Below are 17,873 nucleotides of genomic sequence, written 5' to 3' on the forward strand. Positions count from 1 at the left end.
ATGTTCTTTTTTTTTCTTTTTTTTTTTTTGTTTTAACATATATATCAAGGCTCCAGGATTTCACATTGTTGAATGGAATTTGGGAGTTTGGTAAGAAAAACCCCGCCCCTTTTGTTCATGAACGTGACCAGACGTCTGTACAACCCACACATTGCCTCCCTTGGTGTCCTCGTGCATGCAGTCCCCACGCATTGCGAAATCGCTTCACCTCACCCCCCCCCACACACACACACACACCTTTTTTTTTTTTTTTTTTACTTTAAACATTTGTTTCATTTGTGTCATTGTGGACTCGTAGGTCTGTATAAATGTGTAGAGTGTATCATGTTCATCTTTTTGTTCGTGTGGTGATTACCAGTTCTTCTCTTTCATCCATGGTAGCCCAATTCAATGATGGGATATGGTTTTATGGGATTAGCCTCGCTATGTGAGTATCGTGCATCCCGTGCCTGCCTCTCCCGGAGCATACATTCAAATACATTGGTGTTCTAAAAAAAAACTGAACGGTTTGGTTACGTTTGCCACAAGCTTGTACACAAGCTACATTAGTAACCAAAGGCTTAGTATCGAAAGTTGACTCACGGTCAAATGGGTGGTTTATAAACGGTAAAAGCTGTATACTAGATAAGATGTGGTGGTCCTTCTGTTGTTACCGTTAGTTGACCTTTAGCACTAAACTGCTGGCGTATTATATCTTAATTTATTAAGCTTGAATTAACTTGAGCTAACAATTTCGGGGCCCCTATTCGAAATGGATTGCGCGCTGCCCAGTCAGGGTAGGGATAATGATAATCATTAAAAATTAAGATTTTGTATTAGAAAATAAATTTGTCTTTGCATTACATTTTCATTAAATGACATTTGACAATGCCGTTTTTTTTTAAATCGCGCGTAGATTGGCGTTTACCATATTGAATGACACCCCAAAATGGCAATTTTGTCTATTGTTAAGGACAATTTTAGGTTTTCAAGAGATTTAAACAATTTCAGGAGATTTCCAGGAGCTCGTGGAAAATCCTGTGACCACGAGAACCCTGTTATAATTTATAAAAGTACGGGTCCCACTGCGGCCTCATATGTTGCAGTGACCTAAAGCCGGCCCTGAGTAACTTCTTTCTGAACAGAACTAAATATAACTATTATTACAATATAGAGAAAGTCAACTTGAGAGGAAATAAATTAATATATTAGACTTTAGTAACTCCCAGTCTGGCGTTCTGGAGTCGTCTGCCCCTTATGTTGCATCATTCACAACCAATCGCTAACCTTTTCTCACCGTCACCTTAGAAACACGCACACATACTCCATAGCAGTATTGAGCATCATTTGTCAAGCAGAATGACTGTTTGGGAGCGCTACAAGCTCGTGAGTGTTTGTATCTGGCCTTCGCCAACATTTGTTGTTACGTTGATGGGGATAACGGGCTACACAAAATATATTTTTTTGTTTTCTTATGTAATTAGTTCATCATTCTTGAAACATCTAAACCGCTGTGCCTCATTTTCTGTGACATTTCTATTGACATGTATATTAAACAGCCTGATCTAGAAAGAACATTTGGTCTTGTTAGACTGTAAATGTGCAAATTGTGTTTCAAATTCTTATTTTTAGCGGCCCCCAAAAGGGGAAAAGACGCTATTAGTTTTGTATGGGCTGTCTGCCCGTCCGTCCGTCCGTCCCGTTTATATCTCAGAGACTAGAAGATAAAATGAAAATCGGACATCATGATATTTCAGATCATTCAAAGTTCTGATGCAACGGCTAGAGATCTACTTTTTTCTTTTCCGAAAGTGAACCATCTAATTTTTAAAATTAAATATGCAAGCAGATTTTTCAAAAAATCACACCACTTTTCAATGAAAAACTTCAGGGGAGGACTTCTTCATTAATAATTCAAGCTTCATTCATACATTCGCGCATTGGTACAAAAAAATTGCACAAGGTCACAATGGTAAAAGTGTCTATGGTTCATTATAAAATATATTTTCCATTTATTAACTAACATATTGAATAGAATGCTGATTCAAATGTTGTAGATTCTATATCAAGATTCTAGAGCTATATCTAGAATTAGATCTACACTTAGATCTAGATCTAGACTTAGTCAACTTAGATCTCATTCTAGACCAGACTTACATCTATTTCTAGATCTAGACTTAGATCTAGTTCTAGACCTAGACCGTTCTTGAATCTAGATTTAGATCTAAAAGTAGGTCTAGATCTAGCTAGATCTATGTCTAGTTTGTATGACAAATGACAATGGAGATATTAATTTTTATTTTGCGAGGGGAATGTCTGGTCCAAGTAGATCTGCTGCAAGTCTTTCAAGTCATTTCTAACTCCACTACCTAACTAAAATAGGTCAAAAAAAATTTTTTTTTCGTGTTGCCAATTTATTTAATTTTGTGAGAAGAATAAATCTTTTTTTAGTGTCTCTTTATTACATGTAACATGCTCTTAATTTTGAATGTATGGATAACGTTAAAAATTAATTTTTTTAAATATAAGTGTACGCTAAATAAATATATGGAGATGCTGTGGCTGAGTGGTAAAGCACTTGAAACCAGAAGTTGTTCGAATCCTGGTGAAGACTCTAGGTAGACCACTTCGGGGGCCGATTTTGGGTTTGTGTTTCCACAAAAACTGTCTTTGTAACCTTGTTTTTTTTTTATTATTGTACAGTTAGTTGTGCATCGTCATCAGCATAACTACCACGAGAAAGGAAATAGTACCGGTATAATTCCTTGGTCTTGCTTCTCTGGTTAAACCTCTGCTCCTTGGGCTAAACATAACTAATGAACCTCTTCTCATTGGGTTAAACATAACAAATGAACCTCTTTTACTTGGGCTAAATATAACAAATGAACCTCTGATCTTTTTTTCCCTCGGAATTCTCAGAAGTGTCCTTGACCTAGAGTCTACTACAGTGTTAAGAGATCTATTCAGTGTTTCCCTAGCTTTGTCCTTAACGGAACACTTCGAGTATTTAGGCGAAACACTTTGCTTATTTTTTTAGAGAGATTAATTCACGTGGTGGCCTACTGTTTAATTATTCCAGTAGTTCGTGGAGCACCTATTGAGGCCACGAGGAACACAGTTTGGGAAACACTGTATCAATTGACTTGTAGAATGTGGGGAGAGTGAAGGGCACAAGCCGGGCCTCAACTTTGTGAAAGACTTATGTGTACTTAAACCTAGCCTCGTTGGGTTGAAAACTTGACAGTTGTGCACTGAGTCTAAAAGTTAATTTAAAAACAAAAAATTCTTGACACACACATTTTTTCTTCCAACCTGTATTTTCAATTCAAACCTGGATTTACATCACGAGTCGCTGGCGATGTTAGCAGTTTCTAAAGATTTATGAGTTTCACCCCCCCCCCCCCGAATTCTCAACTTGAAACAGTTTCTCACTTTGATTATGCAATTGCCGTGTTGTAGGTTTTACATGTAGATATCTAGATCTGTAAGGTAAAGGCTTAACTGTAAATCTGTTCGGTGAGTTTATGTATGTGTCATCTGTGCGTGTGGTCCCGTAAGTGGGCATAGCCCACCAACCAGCTTCCTCCAGGCGTTTCTGTTTTGGGAGAGTCTCTCCAACTGTCCCCATGTCTTGCCCATCTGCTTGGTATGTGCAATTGGGTCTCGGCACCATGTCTTTCTGGGCCGTTCCCTCTTCCTCTTTGAGTGTTTCAGATGTCGCCTATCCTTTGCCCGCTTCTCTGAGGGATACCATCTTCAATTATTCTTTGCCACAGCTCCTCATTTGTAGTCTTGTCGGTCCAGCGGATCTTAAGAATCTTCCTGAGGCAGATATTGATGAACACCTGTATTATGCTCCCAGTTTGCTTCGTAGAGTAGTACTGGCTTAACAATAATGTGGAAGCTATTGATCTTGGTGGTGCTGCTTATTTGGCTGATTCCCCATTTGTTCTTCTGCTGATAGAAGGCTGCTCATGCTTTACCAGTGCGGGTTCTGACATCTGCACCTGTTTCTCCATGGTTGTCTAGGATACCGCCATGGTGTCTCCCGCTTCGCTTCTGGTCTTTTATGTCATCCTGATCCAGTCATTGTCCAACAGAACAGGAAGGGAGAGAGAGTAAACAGCCTTGCCTCTCTCGTGTTTGTATTTTGAATGTGTCCTTCTATTTGATAGGTCAGTCCTTCATATACATGGGATTTCTTTCAACACAAGATGTCAGCTCATGTACTCTCTTGAAGTCCACGCTACCAATTAGTTTTTGGTTTTACTTTATAGAATAAAAAGCGGGTTGTTGTTGCTGTTTTTTCGACGTCGTCCTTTAAACAAAACACAAAGTATATTTTCCTGCAGTGAAATAAGACCAACAAAGTCATTGGAACCGAACTGTAAAACATTAATCTCAAATCTAAACTTTAAGAAACATCAACTAGTACAAATACTTGGGAAGTATAGAAATACTTCTGGGTGATTCTCACTGCCCTGACCCAGTTATGAATTATCCGAGATTTCGTTAGATTTTGGCTTGTGGGTTGTGACATCATGTTGTTCGCAGTTCATTCCTGATAACAATTTTAATAAACGTAATCCTATAGTGTTGTCGCTGCTAGGAAGAAACTATTAACAAGCGCTACTTTGGCAATAAGTCAACACTCTGTAAGAAAAATGAGCTTTTGAATGGACAGTATTCAAACATTGGTCTTTAGATTTGATTAAATCAAAGGAGAACAATACTGGTAGTAGCATAAACAGTTACTCTCTTGCCATGCTAGGCTTAAGTGGAAAAGAAGGGAATGTTTCCCTCCTAGTGACTAAATCAGACATGTTTACTGTATCTCTTGTGTGTGATAAAAGACAGGTCTCAGATTAGTTGAATAAAATCTTTAATGGCGATAAGAAAAAAAAAAGATTAATGTCTTTTCATTTCGCCTTCTGTTGAACTGAATCGTAAATCTTGACAATGTCTGTCCTTCTGCAGTGATCTAACATCTTGACATTTTGTCACGTAGCCACATGTCATAGTCTAGGTACATGACCCGTCTTAAACTGGTGCCACTTCCTGTCAATTCACCATACTGGCTGCATGACCTTTTTAATAGTTTAACTGTTTTATTTACTGTCAATTCACCATACTGGCTGCATGACCTTTTTAATAATTTAACTGTTTTATTTACTGTAAACTCACCATGACTACAGGACTTTTTAAAAAATTTAACTGTTTTATTTACTGTCAACTCACCATGCTGGCTACAGGACCTTTTAAATAATTTAGGTAGTGTAGTTCCACCAACTCACCATGCTGGCTACCTGACCCTTTCAATAATTTAACTGTTTTATTTATTGTCATTTCACCATGCTGGCTACCTGACCCTTTCAATAATTTAACTGTTTTATTTATTGTCATTTCACCATGCTGGCTACCTGACCCTTTCAATAATTTAACTGTTTTATTTATTGTCATTTCACCATGCTGGCTACCTGACCTTTTCAATAATTTAACTGTTTTATTTATTGTCATTTCACCATGCTGGCTACCTGACCTTTTCAATAATTTAACTGTTTTATTTATTGTCATTTAACCATGCTGGCTACCTGACCTTTTCAATAATTTATTTTATTTATTGCCATTTCACCATGCTGGCTACCTGACCTTTTCAATAATTTAACTGTTTTATTTATTGTCATTTCACCATGCTGGCTACCTGACCTTTTCAATAATTTAACTGTTTTATTTATTGTCATTTCACCATGCTGGCTACCTGACCTTTTCAATAATTTAACTGTTTTATTTATTGTCATTTAACCATGCTGGCTACCTGACCTTTTCAATAATTTAACTGTTTTATTTATTGTCATTTCACCATGCTGGCTACCTGACCTTTTCAATAATTTAACTGTTTTATTTATTGTCATTTCACCATGCTGGCTACCTGACCTTTTCAATAATTTAACTGTTTTATTTATTGTCATTTCACCATGCTGGCTACCTGACCTTTTCAATAATTTAACTGTTTTATTTATTGTCATTTAACCATGCTGGCTACCTGACCTTTTCAATAATTTATTTCATTTACTGTCAACTCACCATGCTGGCTACCTGACCTTTTCAATAATTTAGCTAGTGTAGTTTCTGTCACCTCGCGTGACATTTTGTTCATTTCAGTGTTGGCTTCATTCCACCGTCTCCCTTTTTTTTTTCTTGCTCTTATAATTGCAGGCAGTTTGCTCTTTGACCTTGGTAGAACTCCTGAATCACCTGTTTCTCTCCACCACCACCACACACACCCCCCACACACACACACACAAAACACGTTGCCCCCTATCCTAGTGACATGTTTCAGCGCCACCTAAACATGAACGGAAACGAAGGAGCAGGAATCAATAACGATAAGACGAGGGACACTCCTCTAGCCCTCCGGTCTGTCCCATCAACCCTTCTAATAGAAACATAAACTGGTCTCGAGCCGAATGAAAGAGATAGTATTGTGTGCTGGCTGGCCTAACAAGACAGAAACTTGTCAACACTGCCCTCTGAAGTGAACACAAGAGTCAATGTTTGAACACTTTCCTAAACTTTTGTTTTCCCCCTGTGGTCCGGTTACGTACATCGTGTCATAGTGGTGAAGTGAGATAAACGGTTCTCAGCCTGTTATAAGCGGACAACTTTTGAAACACGGCGAGGAGACAGGCCGATAGGGAAGCAAAAAAGAACCCCCTAAGGACCGAGTCCATTGCTCTGGCGGGGATGGAAGAAAGCCGCATCAAACCTCCCACTATCCACACACCAGTTCAACAAGGATGGTGGTGTTTTTTTTACGTTGGACACCTGATCGGCTGATTTTTTTATCGTATTTTTTTTTTCATTATGCTTGTTACATTTCTGAAGGCAGCTATAAGAACACCATTAATTCTGTATTTCCAACAGTACCAAAAAGAACATACCGGTACATTAAAATTTTACTATGCCTATTAAGTGAGTAATATCTTTGAATAGTTTCTTCTCCACTTAATGAGATGATAAATTCATTATCCATCCTGGATCTATATGTGGGCTGATTCGAGCTTAGCACTGCTCGAATGGAAATGGAGACGCCATATCGCCGTATTGTTGGCAATGCGAAGCGAATCCTCCACGACCTGAGCTATCTTTGTTGTATAGCGTTAGAAATGCAAGTAAAGTCTTTATAAACTTGATTTGATAAAGATTTATTGATATTTCGAAACTAGTTTTACTTTTTTTTTTGTTTACAAAGCTTATATCAACTCTGTCTGTTGATCTGTCTGGTAAAAAGTTTGTTCACGTTTCCATGCCCCACGCCTATTCTCCGATCAAGTTGAAACTTAACACAATTATTCATTGGTGTAGAGCCGTAGATAAATTACTGTTAATTATTTTGTTTGATTCTCAGCAAGGGAAATAAATCCTTATGTATTCGCAGATACTGCATAATATGTAGTGTTTCGTCCCCTTAAATAATTGAACGTTATTTATCCCAGACCTATTCTCGGATAAAGTAAAAACTTTAAACAATTATTTAGTGTACCTAACAAAATATGAATCAATTTAAAATTAACCAATTAGTCAATTATTTATTGGAAATTAATTATTTTGTTTGATATCGAATAATGGGCATATCTTATACACTATTGAGAGATAAAGTTGTGAGTGCGGAGTTCATTTCCTTGGGTTAGGGTTTGTTTTTTTAAGGACTTTTTTTTAAATATTTTCCTTGTATGAATACTATATAACCGATTTTTTGTTGCCCACGGGAGTCGAGGTTGTGTGCCTCTTAAGAGCGTAGGTCAAAGGGAAGTCTCCCCCCTCCCACGTGACCTGAATTAAATTTAAAATTGATTGTCGGCCACACGTTTTACCTGAGAGTCTCGCCAGAAGTAGCAATCAAGTCACAGGAAGTGCTCTCCTTAGTAGCCCGTGGGCTTGGCGAGGCTGAAGGTAGCCCCTTACTAACCCGTGGGCTTGGCGAGGCTGAAGGTAGCCCTTACTAACCCGTGGGCTTGGCGAGGCTGAAGGTAGCCCTTACTAACCCGTGGGTTTGGCGAGGCTGAAGGTAGCCCTTACTAACCCGTGGGCTTGGCGAGGCTGAAGGTAGCCCTTACTAACCCATGGGCTTGGCGAAGCTGAAGGTAGCCCTTACTAACCCATGGGCTTGGCGAGGCTGAAGGTAGCCCTTACTAACCCGTGGGCTTGGCGAGGCTGAAGGTAGCCCTTACTAACCCATGGGCTTGGCGAGGCTGAAGGTAGCCCTTACTAACCCGTGGGCTTGGCGAGGCTGAAGGTAGCCCTTACTAACCCATAGGTTATGACGTTGCAGGTCAGTGTTTAGGCCTTCTGTAACGATTGGTCACGCCTTGTGCCACGCCGAGTAACGTATCTGAACAAACTGCGCCCCATGGTGCTTAGCGGCAAGGACAATGACCGAGTGACCCTTGACTTTCGCTTAGGTAACGCATGCATTGTATGTGTTACACTGACCCCAGATGTCATCGAAAGCGCTGACACCGGCTAAATTGCCATCTTGCTATCTCCGTGAAGCTTCTTACCTCATATCGGTGTTAAGCTGTTTGACCTCAATTTGAATGTACTCTACCCTTAATCCCTCCCACGTGACCTACTTGAGGTGTGCCGTACAAATTGTAAGTAGTGCATTTACTGAGGACACGGGTCGCTGTTTACTCGGCTTATAACTTGTATTGCTGTAAAGAGCGTGTACCTGTGTAGGGCATCTCGTGGACTAGGGATTAAAATCACATTGTGGACTCTATCCACTAAAACTTTGTACAAATTCGATCTTTTCCAGCCTGGTTTCAATACGTCTGTACAAGATTGTTGTGGTCGGGTTTTTAAGTTCCTGCTAGTATTTAGTTTCTTGAAAGTCACATCCTTGTTTTTCCATTTCAAGTTGTGTACACAGGGAATCAGATCTGCGTTTCCCTATAGTGCAGCTTGGTAGAAACTAGCGAACGGCTCAGTCACAGCAGTTGATCTGCGGACCCTCGTGTTGAATGGGCTCATCAATCACGTCGCCTCGGTACCAACACATTAGCTTGGACCCTAGTGGGACCGGCCCTGCGTGTTTTCTGTTCGCCTTAATCTATTATGTATAGACTGTGATCAACTGTTCTTTTATTGTCCTTGCTTTTAAGTCTCTGAATTTTTTCGAGTGCTTGTTACTTTTTTTTTGTCTTTCAGTAACACTGTACATCCTTTCAAAGTTGCTATTGTCTCCAGCTAGTGTTAGGCGATAAATCAATTAGTTGTAATTAATTGTGTCTTTATACAGAATATATATTTAAAAAAACTCAGAAGGCTAAGGGGAGATAAATGGAAAGCATAAGATTCTTTCTCCGGACTCTCTATCCAATGTCTAATAGCTCTATCTAACTAAAGTTCAAAACTTTAAATACAATTTGGGTCTACCATTTCATTAGAATATTTACTCATTGAGTTAACAAAAGGCACTTTCCAGCAGCATTTTGATTGTTGGTGCTAATAGCGTCATACTCCAATTTGCTTACGATGACAATAACTGTCCTTATTATCTAACGAAACATACTCTTCCCCATGTTTCCATAGAAGGGCTGCTGAAAATGTCAAGTGAGACATAGTAACTCCCCCCTCTAACAGTATGGGGCCAAAACTTTCGTGGGAAAAAGAAAAAGGAGTCTCAAATTTGGTTGAGGAAATAAGTAGGTGCGCTCTGCCACCGTGCCACACACCCATGCTTGAGATAAACTACCTAGGGCGCCTTTGCGGAATGACTTTCAAATGTCTATACATTGCTCTGAATGTCTTGTAAGTCTTTTTAGATCTATTTTTCTACGTGGGGGGGGGGGGTAGATTTTTAAATAAAGAAATGTGGGGAATCTGGCTTTCATGTTGAAAGAGTTCCTTACCATTGTGTTAACCTAAAATGTAAATGTAACCAAATGTTTAATATTTGATGGCTGCCTAGTTGTGCGGTATGTTGTTCGGTCGTTTTAATGGTCTCGGGCTCATACCCTGTCCGCTGCCATCCCCCGTTGTCATGCGGGAGGTTTGGAGTAGGAAGTAGATTATCTTTAACTCTGAAGGAACATCCGAAACATGTACAACATTTTGCAAACATTTTTACAAATCTGATATTTGTAATTATAGGCCATTGATAGATTTGACATATATTAAGTTAAGTAAAAATGTTTTAAATGTTTTTATATTTTGAAAGCAGGATGTTAGGTAGATGTTAATGTAGAAGCTTGCGTAGATGTTGAAATGTTAGAATAGATGTTAAAATGTTAGTGTAGATGTTAAAATGTTAGAGTATATGTTAAAATGTTCTGTGTAGATGTTAAAATGTTCTGTGTAGATGTTAAAATGTTCTTTGTAGATGTTAAAATGTTAATATTAAAATGTTAGTGTAGATGTTAAAATGTTAGTGTATATGTTAAAATGTTCTGTGTAGATGTTAAAATGTTAGTGTAGATGTTAAAATGTTAGTGTAGATGTTAATATGTTAGTGTAGATGTTAATAACGATAAAATCCATAACAATGTGTCATGATGTGTCAGTTATTGACAAAGATCATGTTTTATTTCACGACACTTCTGCCAAAACAGTCACGGAAAAGACGAAAGAAAAACAAAAAAAGACTATCTCTTTTTCCCCACCACAGGTCCCCATAACCTTAGCCACACTTAGATCTGTCTACATCGAACGTTCAGTATAACCTGTCATTGTAGACTGCGTCTCTTTTTCCCCACCACAGGTCCCCATAACCTTAGCCACACTTAGATCTGTCTACATCGAACGTTCAGTATAACCTGTCATTGTAGACTGCGTCTCTTGTTCCCCGCCACAGGTCCCCATAACCTTAGTCACACTTAGATCTGTCTACATCGAACGTTCAGTATAACCTGTCATTGTAGACTGCGTCTCTTGTTCCCCACCACAGGTCCCCATAACCTTAGCCACACTTAGATCTGTCTACATCGAACGTTCAGTATAACCTGTCATTGTAGACTTCGTCTCTTGTTCCCCACCACAGGTCCCCATAACCTTAGCCACACTTAGATATGTCTACATCGAACGTTCAGTATAACCTGTCATTGTAGACTGCGTCTCTTGTTCCCCACCACAGGTCCCCATAACCTTAGCCACACTTAGATCTGTCTACATCGAACGTTCAGTATAACCTGTCATTGTAGACTGCGTCTCTTGTTCCCCGCCACAGGTCCCCATAACCTTAGCCACACTTAGATCTGTCTACATCGAACGTTCAGTATAACCTGTCATTGTAGACTGCGTCTCTTGTTCCCCACCACAGGTCCCCATAACCCTAGCCACACTTAGATCTGTCTACATCGAACGTTCAGTATAACCTGTCATTGTAGACTGCGTCTCTTGTTCCCCACCACAGATCCCCATAACCTTAGCCACACTTAGATCTGTCTACATCGAACGTTCAGTATAACCTGTCATTGTAGACTGCGTCTCTTGTTCCCCACCACAGGTCCCCATAACCTTAGCCACACTTAGATCTGTCTACATCGAACGTTGAGTATAACCTGTCATTGTAATGTAGACGCCTACGTCGTCTCCCCTATTACTGTCCCTTTCAGTTTCCTTCTCAATTCTTCCATTGACTCCGTCTTCAAGTTGACACTATAGCCCCTTCATTCATACTCTCATTCAGTGTTGAGCTTGTTTCAAATATAATGGTATCCTTATCTCTATACCACGACTTTGTCTATCATATCGAACAAAGGGATTATAGCAAACCTCTACTTGGATTCAATGTATGTTCTGCTTCCTAAGTTCAGTATGTGTGCACCGAACACAATATTGGGGAAATGTATCCCAAAATGATGGCCTACATTCTAGGAGAAAGAGCATTTGTGAACTCTTTGTTAATGAAGAGAACTAATGGCATTCTGTTTTTTGTTCTCTCACTAATGTTGCCCATAGCAACCACGTCTGATTAGAGAATGGTTACATAAGTGTTAATAATGCCCATAACAAGGACCTTGACCTTGTCCCTAGAGTTCCACATTGTAACTATCTCCCTTAGAAAGTAGACTGCATGCCAAATATGTTGTATGTTTTTTTAAAAATAGTATCAGTTTGATTGTGTACTATTTATAGACTATGTCAACTCTCAGCCTAATTTCTTTTCTTCCTTTCAGCTGACAGCCTACAGATCAACAATAGTCAACACCTGGACAGGTTAGTGGCGTTTGTTGACTGGCTCTTCTGGGTTTCATAAGGAGAAAGTTTCAGTTGTCTTAGGTGCAGAGGAGATTGTGCAGTAATGTTATAGAGTTTTAGAAGTGATTAGTTTAATATCAAGTTTGTAGAGGGTATTATGTTGTGAAGGGATTAGTTAAATATCAATTTTTTGAGGGTATTATGTGGTAAGGGATTAGTTTGTAGAGGGTATTATGAAGGTATTAGTTTTAGTATCAAGTTTGTTGCTGGTATTATGTAATTTGAACATGAGTCAAGAACACACATTAACTTTGATTGGAAAATATTCTTGTTTTTTTTAAAAATAAACTTGTTTTCTAATTTCTAATATTGGTTAATGTCATGGCTTCAAAACCGAGGGGTTTGGGTTCGAATCTCTCTGAAGACTTGGTTTTTAAATTTTAATATTTTCAGGACATCCCTGAGTCTATCCTACTCTAATGATTACCTGTTTTAGAAAGTAAAGTCGGTTGATCATTGTGCTGGCCACATGACACACTCATTAACCATTGGTTATAGAAACAGATGACAAAAACATATGCCCTGTAGATTGCAAGGTCTAAAAGGGATAACTTTTGTTTTCTCTTTTTTAAAATTTGCTCTTTTTTTTTAAGTGGATGACTTAACTTGGTTAATAAAAAGAGTTAACACCCAGTGAATGACTTAAGCTCTTAGTGTAATAAGTGTCTTTTTTAGAGTTTCCCACGCATGGAAAAGTTTCATTTTGTAAACTGTTTCTTTTAGAAAGAGCTAGTTTGTCAGATAAGGTGAGCACTATTAACAGAGAGATAACTTTGAGCAGTGATGCATTGAGAGGGAGAAATTTGAAGAGACAAAGAGGGAGTGAGAGGTAGATTGGGATAGACAGAAGAAGAAAAAATCTGGGATGGGAAAGAGCGAAGTAGAACTGTACTACACATTTCCTGTTTGATAAAAGGCTAGTGACCATAGATGAACAGGATACCTACATCATGGGTTGGCCATTGAAGTGTTGTCATGTCATGGCTGAGACCATAAGTACTTCAGTCCACATGTCTCTGATTACATGGATTTAGTTGTTATTTTCAAGCTGTTTGTTGATGTTTTCATTTCATTTAGCAGATTTGTGCTATCACATTTTAGTTGAATGCACTATTGTGATTGTTATACATGAATATGTTTTATTATGTATGTATACTATTCTTTATAGAGTCAATCATTGCACTAGAAGGGATATGGTGTTGTCCTGGAGCTATAGAGGAAATTTACTCTTGGCAGTCAATAAAGTAAAGCTAACATTTTAGTGCCAGCCATTCTTGGAGCAGACAATATGTGAACCATGTGCCATACTAAGAGCATCATTTAGTTTACAGGTCTTACATAAAATACCATTTGGCCACAGGTCTTACATGGAATACTATGTGGCCCAACAGGTCTTACATGGAACAATGTGTGGCCCACAGGTCTTACATGGAACACTATGTGGCCCAACAGGTCTTACATGGAACACTATGTGGCCCCACAGGTCTTACATGGAACACCATGTGGTTCACAGGTCTTACTTGGAACACTGTGTGGTCCCACAGGTCTTACATGGAACACTATGTAGCCATAATTTGATTGGATCAGAATGTATCGTGACACAACAAATTGGTTGTAGACCATAAATCCAGGAACATTTAGAGGACTATAAAATGAGCCAAATTGTAACCAAACTAAGCTAGACATTTGTTTCCCCCCACTAGTTCCTAACTTGTTTTTTGTTTTGATTGTTCTAGTGGTAAACAAGATGCCTATGAAAGACATCAGGGCGTAATGGGCTGGCAGAGTTTTAGTTCCGATGTCTCCAACCACACCTCGGCTTCCAGTGCAAGGTAAGTTAAAACACTCAGTTGACTGCTAGATGCATTTAGCTGTATCAGAATTATCCTTCATCTGATAGTGCACTTCCTAGGAAGAAATAGATAAACTTGGAGCTTTGTCTATGAGACCGGAACCGTGGCATTAGCTAAGGTGGAAACATGGTCACTTATACAGCAGAGAATCTTTTCTCACTTTTAGTTCAGTTGGGTTTTCTTTTCCCCTCTAGTCCTTCCCATGTTGATAAAAAGAACCTTAACCTCTTGAAATAATAGAAAAACAAGTAAAATATACAAAATCCTTTTTTCTTTGAAAAAAACAACAACAAAGCTTACTTACAAGGAAAGTACTCCATCCTTAAAACAATATCTACCAATAATTTATAAGTTATTTCCCCTACTTGATATTAAACAAAATAATTAATTACCAATAATTAATTGACTTCTTTATTTATTGATTCATGTTTTGTTAGGTGCAATAAATAATTGTTTAAAGTATCAACTTAATCAGAGAATGCATCATCATCATCATCATTCCTTTGAGTTCCTCATGGAACATAGGGCCTCGACATAAACACGCCACTCTCCACGGTCTCTTGCTAGCTTTTTGATGGTGTCCCAGCTCTTCCCGGTCTTCTCTGCTTCTTCAAGTACACTGCGTCGCCATGTTCTTTTTGGTCTTCCTCTGCGTCTTGTTCCCTGGGGGTTCCACTCTATGGCCTGCCTAGCTCTGTTGCTGGTATCTTTTCTAAGGGTGTGACCAATCCATCTCCACTTCCTCTCTAGGATCTGCACTTCTATATTTTTCTGTCCACTCATCTCCCACAGTTTGGTGTTTTCTACTTTGTCATACCAGTGTATTTTTAGGATATTTCTCAGGCATCTGTTGTTGAAGGTCTGTATTTTTTTTGTTGTGGCTTCAGTTGTTCTCCATGTTTCAGAACCATACAGTAGGACAGCCTTGACATTAGAATTAAAGATTCTTAGTTTTGTCTTGTTTGAGATGTAAGGAGATTTCCAGGTTGGTTTTAGCTGTGTAAATGTCTGACGTGCTAGATTTATACGGCGTTTAATGTCTTCATCTGTTCCACCTGATATACTGACTACACTCCCAAGGTATATAAAATTTTCTACTTGGTCTATTGTCTGAGAATCCAATACTATGTCTCCACTTTGTTTATTGTTTACTTTAAGTACTTTAGTTTTTTGGTGGTTTATGCATGAGGGAGAAATATTGATAACAATTATTTAAGGGGACTAACACCAACAAATTTAGCCATATCTGTGAATACTGAAGTATTAGTTATCCTTGTTGCTATATTAAACAAATTAAAATATTACCAGTAATTAATAGTCTAATTGGTTACCTTTTTTTATTGATTCATGTCTTATCTATGTCACTGAATAATTGTGTGAAGATTCAGCTTGATCACAGAATGCGTGAGGGAGAAATAACGTGTACACACTTTTTACCAGAGTTGATCTAAGCTTTGTAAAAAAAAAAAAGATTTTTATTTCAAGTTGATAACAACTTAGTGTTTTTGCTGGGTTTTTTTTATGCATTTCTAAATAAGATAAAAATATTTTCCTCTCCTGCAGTTGGCAGTTGTTTTTTCCTTTCCTTTACCTGAAGGGCTCATAACACATTTATGTGAAACATTTTTTACTGTTATCTTAAGTCAGATTTGCATTTTATTGGTTTAGTAGGCCTGGTCATGTTTCACCATTTCAAGCCTAGATGTTTTAAACTGGGAGATTATGAGCTAAGAAGTTTTGTTTTACAATCTAAAATTAGATGTTATAAGCTGGGAGATTATGATTGAAGTAGTATTGTCCCACCTTTCAAACTGACATGTTCTGAGCTCGGTGAATGATTTTTGAAACAAAAATTTATTCACAAAGGGTTGTTAGTCATTTGAATTTATAGTTATATCATCTTGAAATGTCTCCAATTTTTTATTCCCCTAGTTTGGAGCTACTGCTGAATGAGAGACAACTGGACCCTGAAATTATGCTGGCCAGTTTAGGCTTTGGTCTGGAGACTGAAGGCTTTGTGCCATCTTTGGCTAGAATACCCGAAAGATTTCTTCGCCAGCCAAGCAAAGCCACAGGGATCAGTCTTCCTGGGGTGGGGGAAGATGTTGGAGCGGATATTTTTGAGGAGGCCCCCCAGGCTACCCTCTCTGGCCCCACTTCATCTGAGTCAGCCCCCATTCCTATCCCAGCAGCACCGAGGAAAAGACCAGGTGGGTTGTATTTTTTGGGCTTATATTTCTGTTCTTGTGAAGGTTACATTGACATGATTAGCCTCTTACTTAAAGGTGTGCCATCATATTTTTTTAATGAGGAGGGATCGAAATGTTATAAAACATACAGAGTCAGTAAAACCGAAGTCAGTCAAGACAGGAAGCATAAAGCCAAAGTCTCTAGTAACTCTGGAGTTACTGCCATAAACAGTGATATAGAAAGTATTGACAACAAATTTCAGAAGCCTGAAAGAGCTTCCTTTGTACAAAAAGAAAATATAATTCCAGATCAATCTCACGGAGTAAAAGATCATTTTGCAGGCCTTCAAAGAAGTAATCAAATGAGCCCCAGCACTCTTGAAAATCATAGAAATACATTTCAAAGTGATGTTTGTTCAAAAGACAAATCTCTGATTGCTGCTTTGTATGATCTGAAATCAGATAACGTTGGACCAGAGAGCTTTACTGTGAGCACTTCAGATTTATCCACAAATATCATGAATGCAGGACAAAGGACAGAAATACTTCATTGTCCTGAAATTAATGTGTTCACATCATCAACTCCAAATATTTGTCAACAAATTGAAGCAAGAAATCATGACACTTCAAAAACTCTGAAAAGAAACCAAAGTTCTCCTGAGATTACAAGTTCCAAACGTAGTTCTGAAAAAGGTTTCAGAAATTCGCAACAGAGATCTGAAAAACAAACTGCACATGGACAAAATAATTCTCAATCAACCTACCCATCACAAAAGAAAGTTGGCAAATTTTTGGATGTTTCATCTGTTAAAAAGGCAGCAAAGAACATTGGCAGCGCTATATCAGGGAAAATCTATAAAAAGCTGGGCATCTCTGGGAAAGATGGAGCACAAAGTCAAGCTAGATTGCCTCATTCATCTGCTGCTGACTCAGGACCTAGATCCAAATTCACCGACTATTCTCATTTAACATCTAAACTTCATGTTGCACCACTCATTTCAAATGTAAGACTTCCAGGTCAAATTGTGGCTGTATCTCAGGGCAATGCATCTTATCATTCTAACACTTCTAAAACTAAAACAGAGGTGACAAAGGCAAATGAATTGACAAATAAATTTGATGAATCTCACCAAAATAAAAGATATGTTATAGATAATGCTCCTAGATCTATTGATATGGCTAGGTCTGTCGATAGGGATGCAAACCATTCTGACAGTTTTAAAATAGAAACAATTGTTAGGGTCAATCCTTCTGTAGCAAAATATGATATCAAATGTGTTGATACAAATCTTAACGACCAACCTTCTGAAGAACCTTTTCTTAATAATGACAAGACTTCTGAAGCAAACATCAGAGATGACAAATTTTCAGAGTCAAATTATAATGTGGAAACTGCTGATATAAATAGTAGAATCAATACTTTTGATGCTAATGAAGTCCTTGATACAGATCAATTACATGATTATGCTGAAAGTTTGACAGTTGATATAAAAAGAGCTGACTCTGACTTAGAAGCTGAGAGGAATGATGCTTCTGGTGCAAATCCACTTCTTGTCTGTGATCCACCCAAAGATATCTTTAGTGAACAGAC

At 38.4% G+C, this 17,873-nt stretch overlaps 1 protein-coding gene across 5 annotated transcripts in view; it reads left to right on the forward strand.

Moving 5' to 3' along the window:
- Positions 1–17,873, forward strand: part of LOC106078875 (uncharacterized) — an 85,293-nt gene that overhangs the window by 43,192 nt on the left and 24,228 nt on the right. For 3 of the 5 annotated variants that reach the window (XM_056013629.1, XM_056013630.1, XM_056013628.1), the window contains exons 4-6: positions 12,159–12,198; positions 13,977–14,072; positions 16,026–16,303. In XM_056013629.1, the coding sequence (XP_055869604.1) occupies positions 12,159–12,198; positions 13,977–14,072; positions 16,026–16,303 (414 nt within the window). Of the gene's footprint in view, positions 1–292; positions 428–12,158; positions 12,199–12,417; positions 13,291–13,976; positions 14,073–16,025; positions 16,304–17,873 lie in introns of those variants that run through there. The other 2 variants (XM_056013631.1, XM_056013632.1) reach the window with 2 other exon arrangements.

Source organism: Biomphalaria glabrata, chromosome 16 (assembly GCF_947242115.1).
Source record: "Biomphalaria glabrata chromosome 16, xgBioGlab47.1, whole genome shotgun sequence".
In the NCBI taxonomy this organism is placed as follows: Eukaryota; Metazoa; Mollusca; class Gastropoda; family Planorbidae; genus Biomphalaria; species Biomphalaria glabrata.